The 12,731-nt window shown below is 36.2% G+C and overlaps 1 protein-coding gene across 3 annotated transcripts; it reads right to left on the bottom strand.

Moving 5' to 3' along the window:
* Positions 1–1,890: 1,890 nt before the first annotated feature.
* Positions 1,891–10,805, bottom strand: LOC120088048 (nuclear pore complex protein NUP96). 3 transcript variants are annotated; one of them, XR_005484806.1, is made up of 7 exons: positions 10,523–10,805; positions 7,486–10,094; positions 4,272–4,395; positions 3,870–4,015; positions 3,621–3,718; positions 2,560–2,902; positions 1,891–2,111 (listed from the first exon to the last, which is right to left on the bottom strand). XR_005484806.1 is itself a non-coding variant. In XM_039045073.1 (6 exons), exons 1-6 carry the CDS (start codon positions 10,554–10,556, stop codon positions 2,707–2,709), a joined length of 3,207 nt encoding a protein of 1,068 aa, XP_038901001.1. In that variant the 5' UTR covers positions 10,557–10,805; the 3' UTR covers positions 2,344–2,706. The 3 variants fall into 3 exon arrangements, 1 of the variants encoding a protein (XP_038901001.1); XM_039045073.1 differs by lacking the exon at positions 1,891–2,111 and having other exon boundaries at positions 2,344–2,902; XR_005484807.1 differs by lacking the exons at positions 1,891–2,111; positions 2,560–2,902; positions 3,621–3,718; positions 3,870–4,015 and adding an exon at positions 5,071–5,197.
* Positions 10,806–12,731: the final 1,926 nt, after the last annotated feature.

Here is a 12,731-nt window from a genome sequence, read left to right as displayed (position 1 = left end):
CCAACCGAAATAGAGGGGATGAAGAACTCCAAAGAATTATAGCTACACTGAAAGAGGATCCTGAAGGGAAAGTTTTATACCAATGAAAGAACCAAAGGCTATTGTACAAGGGGAGGCTAGTAATTCCACGAAATTCATCACCAATTCCTTCACTGCTGCATACCTTTCATGATTCCGTGCTGGGGGGTCATTCAAGATTTCTAAGAACATACAAGAGGATGAGTGGGAAACTCCATTGGACGGGGTTGAAATCAGATATCCAAAAATATGTAGAAGGATGTGAAGTGTGTCAACGAAATAAGATTGAATCACTATCACTAGCAGGGCTGCTACATCCTTTACTAATTCTAGAGTTGTCGTTGGAGGAATGGACTATGGATTTTATTGAGGGGTTGCCCAAGGCAGGGGAGTTCAATTCAATCCTTGTAGTGGTTGACCGACTCAGCAAATATGGACACTTTATAGCATTAAAGTCGTTTACTGCCAAGCAAGTAGCTGATTTGTTCATTCAAGAAGTGGTCAAGCTTCATGGAGTTCCTAAAACTATCACAACCGATAGGGACAAAATTTTCCTAAGCAATTTTTGGAGGGAAATGTTCACATCATTGGGGACAAAACTGAGAAGAAGCACAACCTTTCATCCTCAAACCGACGAACAAACCAAAAGAGTTAAACGTTGCTTAGAAACTTATTTAAGGTGTTTTTGTAATGAACAACCCAGTCATTGGAACAAATGGTTGGCTTGGGCTGAGCTGTGGTATAATACCACTTTCCATCAATCCATTAGAACTACTCCATTCCAAGCAGTGTTTGGTAGGCCCCCTCCTCCTATAATCCACTATGGAGATCGGAAATCATCTAATGACAGTGTGGAACAATAATTAAAGGACAGAGACTTGGCTTTAAACGTACTCAAAAAACACCTAGCAATTGCTCAGAACCGCATGAAGAAACAAGCAGATTTACATCGTCGAGAGTTAGACTTTGAGGTGGGAGACGAGGTATTTCTCAAAGTACAACCCTATAGGCAACGAACTCTCACTAAAAGAAGGAGTGAAAAGTTGTCCTTTAAATTTTATGGGCCATATACAATATCTGAAAAGATTGGGGAAGTAGCTTATCGCTTGAATTTACCAACTGAGGTTGCCATTCATAACGTATTTCATGTTTCCCAACTTAAAAGGAAGCTAGGACAAACCCAGCAAGTTCAACACATTCCACTTATGTTGACAAAAGAATTTGAACTCCAAATCAATCCGGAACTAGTGCTGGGGTCAGATGGAATAGTGAGACAGCTGAGCAAGAGTGGCTAGTTAAATGGAGAGGCCTACCCAAGAGTGAAGCAACATGGGAGTCTATCCTTGCAATGAGACAGCAATTTCCAGCTTTCCACCTTGAGAACAAGGTGTGTTTCGAGAGGGAAGGAATTGTAAGACCCCCAATCATTTATACATACAAAAGAAAGGGCAAAATAGGAATAAAAGGAGAGAATTCGGTTAGAATTGAGGGTGAGCCAACAGTGAGAGTGGCAGAGGGGCTAGTGGAGGGTGAAAATGGTTGAAGTGAGCCCAACTGAGTTTTAAAAGGAGGGAGGAAAAGAATGGAAGACAGGTAGAAAAATAAGGAAGGAGATTTCCTGGGGAAGGGGTTTCCGGAGTTGCCTTATTGAATTTTAGGGTTCTTGTATTTGTTCTTATTCTTGGGATTCATTTTCTTTGAAAGAGTGGGGTGTAATCGATTTCATCTTGGTTTTATATTAATGAGAAGAATCGATGTTCCTTCAAGAAGTCTTCTGAAACCTTTCTTTTACATTAATTTTGTGTGTTGTGGCTTGTTGAGCTCTTAAATTGCAGGGGAAGAAGTCAGGGGATCAAAGGTCGTAACAATAACTTACATATCAAATCATAAATCTTTAGGGGATGTTTCAATACGGAAATGGGAAAGAATCAGATCTATCAAACCAATTAAAATTCAAATGTGTACAAATATGAAACAAATCTCCTAGTTCAATATACAGGCAACACATTAACTCTAAATTTCCTGGTAAGTCCGCAACAAAATCGAAGCTAAAGATCAGTCATTCGCATCGGAAGCAAGCTGATTCGTTGATGCTGTTCTCATGCAAAGAAAGATGATATAACAAAGGCTAATGAGTAAAGAGTCCTTACTTTTCCACTTTAAAAATGGAGCTGTAGAGTGAATTTTATTTAGAGTGGTAGTAGCGAAGAAAATATTGAAATTCACACATTCAACATTTGCTAGGGTTTAAATCAGAAATACTTTGATGACAAAAGCTAATAATCATACGTGTAAGTGTAAGCCACGCCACCGTACTGCAAGAGATAATCAGTAAACTCTCGTGTGAAATTCAATAAATTTTTCATGGAAAATAGTAACTACATGGCTACCATAACTTTAAAATTTGAGATGTACTGACCACTACAAGAGAAGGTATAGTTCTAACAGATAACGATTTGGCTTACAAGAACAGCTTATTTCATTCCTTTGAATTTTGGTTTCAGATTGATTGCTAATATTGAAACCTCAGGAATCACAAACCTTTTCTCTAGGCAGGGGTCTGCAAAACTTCACTCCTGCCTTTACTGTATACTGCAAAGGATAGAGGCATTGATTATATGAAAAAAAAAAACATGATCCTCCGGTTAAAAATTGAAGCTGCGGAAAACGTGTTCAGAGAGGTGAAGACTATGATGTGATTTCTGACAGGTAACAAGTGAAAAGGGAAACAGCATCCTGCAAGTGACTTGAGCGAAGATCCTCTCGCATTGGGGCGGTAAAAATAGTGTTAAAGCAACTCAACTGAGCATCACGAGTAGAACCCTCCCCAATATCTGACAGAAGTAATCTACTTATCTCCTCGGCCATCTTTGAGTAAACAACTCTGTGTATAGATTAATAGAAAACTCAATACTAATACTAATCCCTTGATGTTACAATGCTAAAAAAATAATAAAAGTAACAACAATAGAAAAGAAACCACAAATTAAAAAAGAAGTCTAAATCAATTGCAGTTCATAACAAAGATATATGATGCACTATAAACTTCTTAAATCTCTGTATTATATATACAGCTGTATATAGCTTGAAATACCTCAAAATTTCACAGGAAAATTTCCTAGTCAATTTGTCTTCCTCCACCAAAAATACATACAATCACATTTGAAGTTTAATAATGTTTCTATCTTACTTTAACTCCAGAAAGTATGTAAATACTATGAGGAAACGCTTTGTAATCCCTAGATGTCTATCTTTCGTCTGATTGGATAAAAAGCTCAATTCACTCTTCTATTTGGTCTTGAGAAGCTTTATGATGATGTTAGTAACAGGCTCCCTTGTGGGGATTTTTTTAATAAAAAACAAAACTTTTTAACAAGAAACAACTTCTCATTGGTGTAATGAAAAGGAATAAAAATTTAAAAGATGCGAACTCCCAAGAAGATAGAAAAATAAAAGATACGAACAAATACAACCAAATACAACCAAATAGAGATCATAGTTCAAAAGGAATAAAAATTTAAGAGATTGAGCATTTCATTCTTAACAAGTCATGAAATACAACTGAATCAGATTGAAATGTCATAGTCAAGAATTCTACATACCTTGCCTCAACTGGTAATCTGTCACCCCAAACCGCCAATGATTCATTTAGTCGACCAAGAAATTCCTCACAAGCAACATTTCTGCTCTCAAGTGAGTCCTGCAATATAATTATACCTTAATCAGGAATTAAAATAAAAAAACAAGATGCATAAGGACTTGCAGTGAATTCAAATGACCCCAAGTCTCGGATCTAAAAACTCATTTGCACAGTTAGAGTTGCTACAAAAGAAAAGCTTAGGTGTGCATACCAGTTCACTCCCTTCATTATTTTCCTGCAAAGAACTCCTCAGAGAATAAAATGATATATAAATCCCAGCTCCAAATTCCCAATTTTCTATTTCAGACTTGTGGATCTCCATTGAAGTAGCAAGCTTCCATATATCTGAGTGCTCAGCTGCATCATTGGAAATGAAAAATCAACAGACTTTAGCATCAACCACTTTTCCTATCATTAGCAAAAAAAGACCTGGTATCGCATGACTCATAGATGAAACTTAAATTTAACCTACCTGAAACAACCCTGTCACATTAAATAGATACAACAATGACAGATCTGTAACCATCTTACAGTTTTCAGTACATGTAAAAATATAAGCTATGTAATGAAAGCGTACACTTCATGTCACTGAAAAAGCAATGTGAACAATTACCTGAAAGGAATAATCTATGAGCAACTGAAGTTGTAAAAATAGTATGAGCTTTATGCCAATTTCTACATTCAATGAAATGTTCGAGGGCCTCTGGAAGATTCCCATGGTAACTGAAAAAAACTGCCTGAAAAGCAATATCAATCAATTAATTTAGATCGATAGATGGTCAATGAGACAAATATTTTAATTTCCAAGACTATATATTCAACAAAATCAATGGCATTTCTCACTCTTCAGCGATAACGTTATCTTCATAACAAACAGCAGAACACAAGCACATAGATAGACATGAAAAGATGGCAAGCCAAAATGGGGATAACAACAAACCATTAATTTCGCCAGCATAACTAGAAGGCACTGAATTTCAGTTATCTAGCAGCATGAAACAATTTTTTAAAGGCAAAAATACCTTTTTGGTCCTTGAGTTATTAGGTATAGGTGCATTTGGTCCCTGAGTTTTCAATTTGACTAATTTAGTCCTAGATCCCCACTATATTAATTAGGTCTTTTTCTATTATTTTAAAGTATTTTTAAATTATAAAAATAAAAGTAATTTTATCTCTCTCCTCTCTCTCCTCCCCTCCTTCCATCCTTTATAGAGACCTTTTCTGGGACCCTTTTCCCCAATCAGAAATCAGTAGCCAAGAATGGTGATATAGTACTGTAGGAAGTGAGGAGCAGAATTCGATGGAAATCCCATCAAAACAGAGTATGTTGTAGTAAGGCACTGTATTGAGCATAATTACTTGAGAAATTACAGAAGATGGATCCTTGGTAGCAAAGAATTTAGGGCTTTCACCTTCAAAATCTATATTTGCATTACAAGCAATGACAGTGGGAGCTTCAATTTCAGATCCTGTCGTTTTTCAATTCTGTCTCTGTTGGAATTACATGTTGAGTTGATTTTCCATCTTTGAACGTTCCAACTACATCTCATTCAAAGAAAGGAGAAAAAGAAAATCCTCAGTTACCAATCCCCCACCCCCCAGGAAAAAAAAAAAAAAAAAATTCACAACCCAATGAATAGTATCAACAAACTCTTCCAAATCCACTTCAAAGAAGCCAGTAGGTAAAAATTCAGATTATCATTTCCACCAAATTTAAGCCCTCCATTTGATCAATTTCAGTTTCTCAAAGAAGAAGAGGATGTGAGAGGATGGGAAAGAGAGGAGAGATCAAATGTTTTTTTTTTTTATACTAGAAAAATATTTTTAAATAATATAAAAATATCTAATTAGTATAGTAGGGACCTTTTAAACCTATTTCTAAAATATAAGGGACTAAATTGGTCAATTTGAAAACCCAAGAACCAAATGTACCTATACCTAACAACTTAGGGACCAAAAAGGTATTTTTTCCTTTTTTTAAATATCCGCAAGCGTTGGGATCAACTTATGCACACCTCAACCAATCTCATGAGACAACCTGCCTGACTCCACAACATTTGGGTGTCTAGAAAACTCATAGAATATTAGATCTTACATAGATGACCATCATGGATTGAACTCCTCTGAGTCTATCAAACCCAAGATTCTTTCTTACCACTAGGAAGCACAAAACAGTTAGGTTGTGAAAAAAAAACATTATATGAACATTCTTGGCTTCCTGCACACACATACATGTTTTATGAAATAATGTACGCAATTACAGAAATGGTACCCAGTTGCTACCTATAGCAAATTGGAGTAATAATGCAAAGTCAGCAAAAGAACTTCAGTTGGTGACAGGAAACCTCTTTGGCTTGCAATTAACAGGGTTTTTATTTTCTTTCAAAATTTTATATTAAGGAAATGAAAAGAGACTAATGCTCAAAATACAATAAAAGTAGCAAACAATAATTATAAAACCTTAATACAAAGCAAAATATCCCAATAAAAAGACACAGGTAACGCAACATTAAAAAGGGAAAATGAAAGCTCACCTACTTCGAGAAATATCTTGAATTGAAGAATCACCAAAGAGCTTCAATAGAGAACACCAAGAAGAAATGGATTTACAGGGGTTTCTTTTGGACTCTTTGGTTGGAGAGACGGGTAAGCTTTCAACGACAATCACTCAAGTCTTGATAATTTCATGGATTTTTTTATTAAATCATGGTTTGTGTTGGTGTCAATGTAAACACCCTTTTACCAATTATAGCCTTTCGTCTCTTCTTTTAAATGGGAGAAGTTTCTTGTAATGCACCTTTTGATATTGAGAGTCTATTAACTTCTTTCATTTCATTAATCAATAAATTCAGTTTCTCTTTTCTTTAATTTTCCATTATTATTATTATTATTATTATTATTACAAAAAACCCTTCAATTGGAGCCTATTTGATAGTACTGTCCCAGCCATCAGACAGATAGTGGAATATTATGGCATTCTGTTTTAATAATAGGTTCCAACAAAGAACCTGGCAAGCATTCTTCCACAAAAACAAGATTTTAGTGCCCAAACCACGACCATTAAGGCCATCTACTCCAAAATAAAAAAATTAACCCAAAATTACCATTATTGTAAGCTTGAAGCCAACTTAAGAAAATGTATCAAACAGATTATTTCACAACAAATCTGATATAAATGCCCCATTATCGAAGGGTAAATGTTGGTGATAAATTTTACCACAATGATCTAAGTGGATATCCAAGATTTGAAAAGATCCCCGGATAACTCAACGAACTCTTACACAAAGAGTCAACAGAACAAACAAACAACACTGATGGTAAAGTCTCATAATTTTCTAAAAATATATGGAGTTCGGAATTTTTTGTCCCCATAACACTAGACGCATTTCACAGGAAGTAGCCATTCGGCATCCAGGAAAAAGGCAAATATTTACTAAGAGTTCTACAGAATTTATGGCATGAAACCAAAAACATTCAGGGTATGTTTGGGGTATACCCCAAACACACATTATTATAACCCAACTATAATAACCTAGGACTATAATAACCAACTCCTTACTCCAAACGCCCCCTCAATTGGTCAGTTCAATTATTTTATTCTAGGGGCTCCTCAATAGTAACGATATTTGACCTGTGACTAGCACAAAACAATTTTAACAACAGCAGCAAAGATACATAGTGTAGCAAATATTAAAGAAGTAAATTTATGGTACATGTAATAAATCTATAATTGAAAATGATATGCACGTAACTCCAAACCAATAAAATAAAAAAGCAGTTTTGACAAGTAAAGATAGCAACTGTAGGAGAGGGAGAATATAATATACCATCGCCTCGTGTAGCCATATTCTTGGAACACCCAAGTTCTCAATAAATTCAAATTGTGATTCCTGTGAACTCCATATTTCACAGTATTGGAATAGGATTTCCCTGATAACTTTAGCCTGGAGGTGTGGAAAATCATCATGGAAGGGCATCTGAAGGACCACATAGATGGCCCAATGGCATTGCCCCAAACACAGCAATTGAGAAACAAATCCCATATCAAGAATATGCAGATCTTTAGAACTGATTGCACCAATAGCTTCCAACACTGCACGTTGATGCCAGATCATGTGATAATCAAGTGGGTCATCTGTTGATGAGAAGGCACTAAACATAGTCTTAAGAAAGCCAAATTCAGGATCTTCATTAGCATGAAGCAGCATGAGAAAATATGAGAGGTCAAGATATTCATTTGTATTAGACTTCAAAGCCAGTTCTTGAGACCCATCAGCATAAACTGGAACAGGGAGTGGAGCCCTTCCACTCTTAAGAAGATGCTGATAAGAGTGAAATATTACAGGCAGAGTGGTATCTGGTGGTAGACGATACCACATCAACAGCCCAAGGAATCTCTTCCAGTCAAGGTCAATGTCATGCAAAGCATCAAATATATTCCCTGCCAGCAACTCATATAACCGTGTCCGTTCCTTCTCAATAAAGCTGAAATCCAATCCATTCCTTCTCCAAATATCAAGTTGTAGAGCAACATCATTGCGACTCACAGTGGATCCAACAGTGAATCCACCAGCCTGACTCAGCAAACAAGCAAGTCTCACATCACCTCTAGAAGAAGCAAGTTGCACTGCTGCATCCAGCTGCCGCCCAGTCATAAGAAAAAATATATGTTCAAGATAACTGGAATCATTTAATGAACTTATTTCATATTGCACCTGGGGGAAAACACTTTCTTGCAGCCAACAGCTGAATTCAGCCCTCCGAATAAGAGGGAGTGCTTCCAAGTCAAATTTCAATGAAGCTTCTTTTATATCCTGCATCATGTCTTCCTCATTATCGTCAGCCAAACTATTGCCAACATTTTCCCTTTCAGAAAAAAGAACTCTTATCAACTCCCAAACCATTATCTGGTGTGTCAAAACTAAACGAGTAGAAGAAGATAATCCAGGAACTTCAAGCTTCCTTTCAACGATATCTATATAGCCCCTACAAATATCTGGAAGCGTTAGACGATTGAAGACAACCTTTTGAAGTTTCAAATTGAAGGATCCTTCTTCAAATTCATGATTCATTTCCTTATGTAAACTTAAAGGAAGATCAAAAGCAAATTCAACTAATTCTTTACGCATTTTACCATTTTCATCTCTCACCACATTGTCAATGGCAACTTTCTCTACATTTATTACAGATGATAGGACCCTCTGTGAATTCGTACTCCCCACCAAATTTCCAGTATGAACTAGGATGCCATTAGGGCCCCACCCAACACGAAATGACCTACCCATAAACAAACCTGCATCAACTATGTTGCAAGAATGATTTATAGTAATTGGAGTTTCATGCATAAGGTCTAGCTTGAAACCTTCTGCTTTCAAGCGCTTAACAGGAGTAACCTTTTTTGGTTGGGACATCAAAATGGAACCAGGAGAATATGAGTCAAGGCTACCTTGATTATATTCAAGCAATGCTAGTGGAGTCTTTCTGACAACTGGAGAATTTAATTTTTGGCTCGTCCTCTGAGAAGAATCCTTAAAAGGAGATCTCATATATTCTCTACCTGTGAATGATTTTTGAAACTTAGGAGATTCATTATAATCCTCAAACTCCTGCTCGTCTTCAGGAAATATAACCATTCTCATTTCTTTCATCTTTAATGGATCAAGCCCAAGATGAGCGGGAAGGGAATGGCAAAGCACAGATTCAGTGAAGTCCATTGAGTTGTTTTCATTATTATCAGAAATCTCGTTGCAGTTGATTTCTGCAGGATCTTGTACCGCATTAGCATCATCCATTACAATATCTTCTTCTTCATCTTCCGTCAAGCCAAACCGGCTGAAATGGTTAACTGAGAACTTCCATTCGCAATTTTCTGGATCAAATGAAATGAAGTGAGCTCCCTGTTTCTCGGTAAAGTATTTCAATTTCTTCACAACATTATCAAATTGCCTTTCCAAAAAGCTGGCTGTTATTGACCGCAGAACCAAAGTAACTTCAGCAGGCTTGTTAAGACCTTGACCAATTATAGGCTTGGTGGTTTCATCTTCGTACACAATAACTTCGTTCCTATGAAACTTCACAATTTGGTCTAAATCTAACCATCTGACATCAGTCGTACCAAAAAACTTAACAGACCCATAACCACAACGTCCTACAGTAAAATCTAACACTTGACTAGTGTAATCGGGATCTTTCAGAACGTGGTTAGACATCTCCTCTAAGCTTGGAGACATATAATAATCAGGAGACTGCAATGTCGGAAAGGAGTTTTTCTGCTCCTTCAAATGATCATGAGATGAAAGATCAGCATTAGAGGCAATTCTTCTTCTCTTGTGTTGTGAAGCAGCTTGATCTTCAGAGGTCGTAGCATCAAGATCCGACCTGGAACTCGCAAAGGGTGATAGGTAGCTTCTTGCATCATGAACTTCACTGAAATTCTCTGAAGTAAAAACATATCAATTTTAATTTTGAACGAATATATAAGCAGTGCAACTCGCACAAGTATTAACTTGGAAGACAAAGTAAATCGTTTCCATTACTGAATTCGTGGACAGAAAGCAAAAAGAAAAAACATATGATTGACAAGAATGACCGCTCGGGATTCGTTGAGACTAATGGGATATTTAGTTCGAATTATTTTTGACGTCATTTCTGCTACTACGAGTGAACGTAACTCAACTTCAGTCTAGTAGCATTAAAAAATATACCATGAAAACCATTTTTCCATACAAAGCAAGCCAGCATTAACACAACCAGTAATACAAAAACTAACCCACCTGTACAATTATGCTATAATTCCTTCAAGCACTCAAACAGAATCAACTAAAGCACAAAAATCAAAGTTCCCAGAGAATTAGATGGAATTACCGGAAACCAAAGGAAGACAAAAGGGCGACGCCATGTGGAAGAGCTAAGAGAAGAAGGGTTTAGGGTTTTCCGAACTTTCCGTACCGACTCAGCGGTAATTCGAACAAGGAGATTTGGCCCCCGATTTCTTAAAAGTGTCAATGTCCATTTTTCACTATAGACAAAAAGTAAACTTCGTCAAATGATGATCATCAGCTTCAAGTCTCCATTGCTCCGATGGTTATTTAATTCTCCGACAAGCTTTCTCCGGCAAGGGCCCAAAAAGTTTCCCGCTTCCTCCGTGTGCGCTCCTTTTGTCTTAAATAAATTAGGAAAACAAAGGTCCCACCAGCCACCATTTTTTTTCTTTTTTTTTTTAATCAATTCTTTTGATAAATATCTCGGCGTTCATCGATTAATTGTAAGGAAAATTTGTATGGATGACCTATTTTTTTGATCTAAAATATCAAATGACCCATTTTTGAAAAATAATGTTAATGGACCCTTTACTGACAACATCGTCATATCAAATTACGTAAATTGCCCTCAAAATGTCTCACGTTATAAGTCTCGCTCTCGTCTGGTCAAACACTATCGTTCTTGCTTTAAATTCTCTAGTTTGATGTGATTACTCATCAGTGTACGAATGATTTGACAATTTTCACGACTGAAGCCTCAAATCAATAATACCTAAATACAATATAATGGTGATTTCTTTAAACTCTAAACTTCATTTCAACGGTGATTACTTCCTGGTGTTTTGTTGAACAGAGTTTTTTCGAACAGGGATTTCCAAGATGAGGCTTTTTTAGAACATTTTTTTTATTATGTTTCATTATTTTTGCTGTGTTGTTTCTTGAGAGGTAGGAATTGAGCATTACGAAATTTTGTATTGGGAGAGAGAGAGCGAGATTAAGAGAAAGCGAGAGTACACTTCAATTGCTTGTACAACTTAATGACAAATGTTCATTTGCTTTGTAGGATGACAGAAAAGTATCTACTTATTCGATATGGAGGTGATTGGGATGAGAATGAAAGTTCGTATCTTGGGGGCGAGTTGACAGGAATCATTGTGCTTGTTACATTAAAGTATGAAGAACTTAAATCTCACATTTACAGGGTTTGTCACTTCTTCAGAGTTTGATCTTATAATGAGAGTTAAATATAAGCTTGAATATGAAGTCCCTCCATAATACATAAAGAATGATGATGATGTTCACTTCCTTCTTCTCGGGAAGAACTTAGTAGACTTCAGTTATCTGTAACGCTAAAATCGAATCAGGACGAAAAATATTAGAATGAGGTTAAAAAAATGTGAGTTATGATGATATGACCGTGGATAGAAAATACGATGAATCATATGAGTTTCATAGGGAAAATGATGATATTTCTTTGTCTACCAATATTGTACCATCAACATTATCACTAGACAATGACCACACTAATCCAACAGGATTGAATTCAATAAATTGTAGTGATACATAATTGGGTGGTACTTCAGTGGTAATGAAAGATCATCTAGACTAGATTATATGGATTGTGGTCATCCAGAGCAATGTTGTGGTCCTTCAGTGGATGGTAATGAGCAACCAACAGGATTAAATGAAATGGATCATGATCATAGAGATGTGTGTTGTTCTACAGCAACTTCACCATCTATGTCTTCAAGTAATAGGGGAGAGTTGATTATGCTTAGTACCTCTTCGTCTAGGACAGATGTTGAAGTTGGTCAACTATTTTTTTTTAGTAAAAAAGGACTTGAAAATGCGATTAACTATTTTGTCCATCAACAAAAATTTTGAATTTAGGGTCAGAAAGTCAACCAAATCTTTGTTCACTTTCAAATGTATTGGGTGTTGGGGTTAATGCCCTAAATCTCGTAGGGTCCTCTAGTTTGTAAACGTTGTATAAACAAACTCATTATGTGATTAATAAAATATATGATATTTTATTCACTTTGTCTATAAAATATTTGATATTTTAGTTGCATTAACCATAAACCAATAAACTAACATCCAAGGTTATCTTTGTAACTTAAACATGTACGTGGAGATAAAGAGGTGGATCATGTTTAAGTGATAACCTAAATAGTTTGTAGTAGATGTATAAGGTTAGGTAGCTTATCTTAGTGACACTACGAGTATGACCCGCTTTGTAGGTGTTACAATTGTTATAAAGTGCTACAAATGATCTGATCCTGATCATTCATGTATTAGATATGCGAGCGGGA

The sequence above is a fragment of the Benincasa hispida genome, chromosome 10 (genome assembly GCF_009727055.1).
Source record: "Benincasa hispida cultivar B227 chromosome 10, ASM972705v1, whole genome shotgun sequence".
Classification (NCBI taxonomy): Eukaryota; Viridiplantae; Streptophyta; class Magnoliopsida; order Cucurbitales; family Cucurbitaceae; genus Benincasa; species Benincasa hispida.
The sequence above is the reverse complement of the archived record's forward strand: the minus strand, read 5'-3'. Positions and strand labels throughout refer to the sequence as shown.

What these genes read in the sequence shown, in the direction of transcription:
- LOC120088048 (XM_039045073.1), bottom strand. Translation starts at nt 10,556, where the DNA reads ATGGCGTCGCCCTTTTGTCTTCCTTTGGTTTCCG. An exon ending in TATGGCTACACGAGGCGATG is followed by an intron (nt 4,396 to 7,485) that starts GTATATTATATT and finishes ATTGCTTTTCAG; the next exon opens with GCAGTTTTTTTCAGTTACCA. An exon ending in TCATAGATTATTCCTTTCAG is followed by an intron (nt 4,016 to 4,271) that starts GTAATTGTTCAC and finishes CCAATGATGCAG; the next exon opens with CTGAGCACTCAGATATATGG.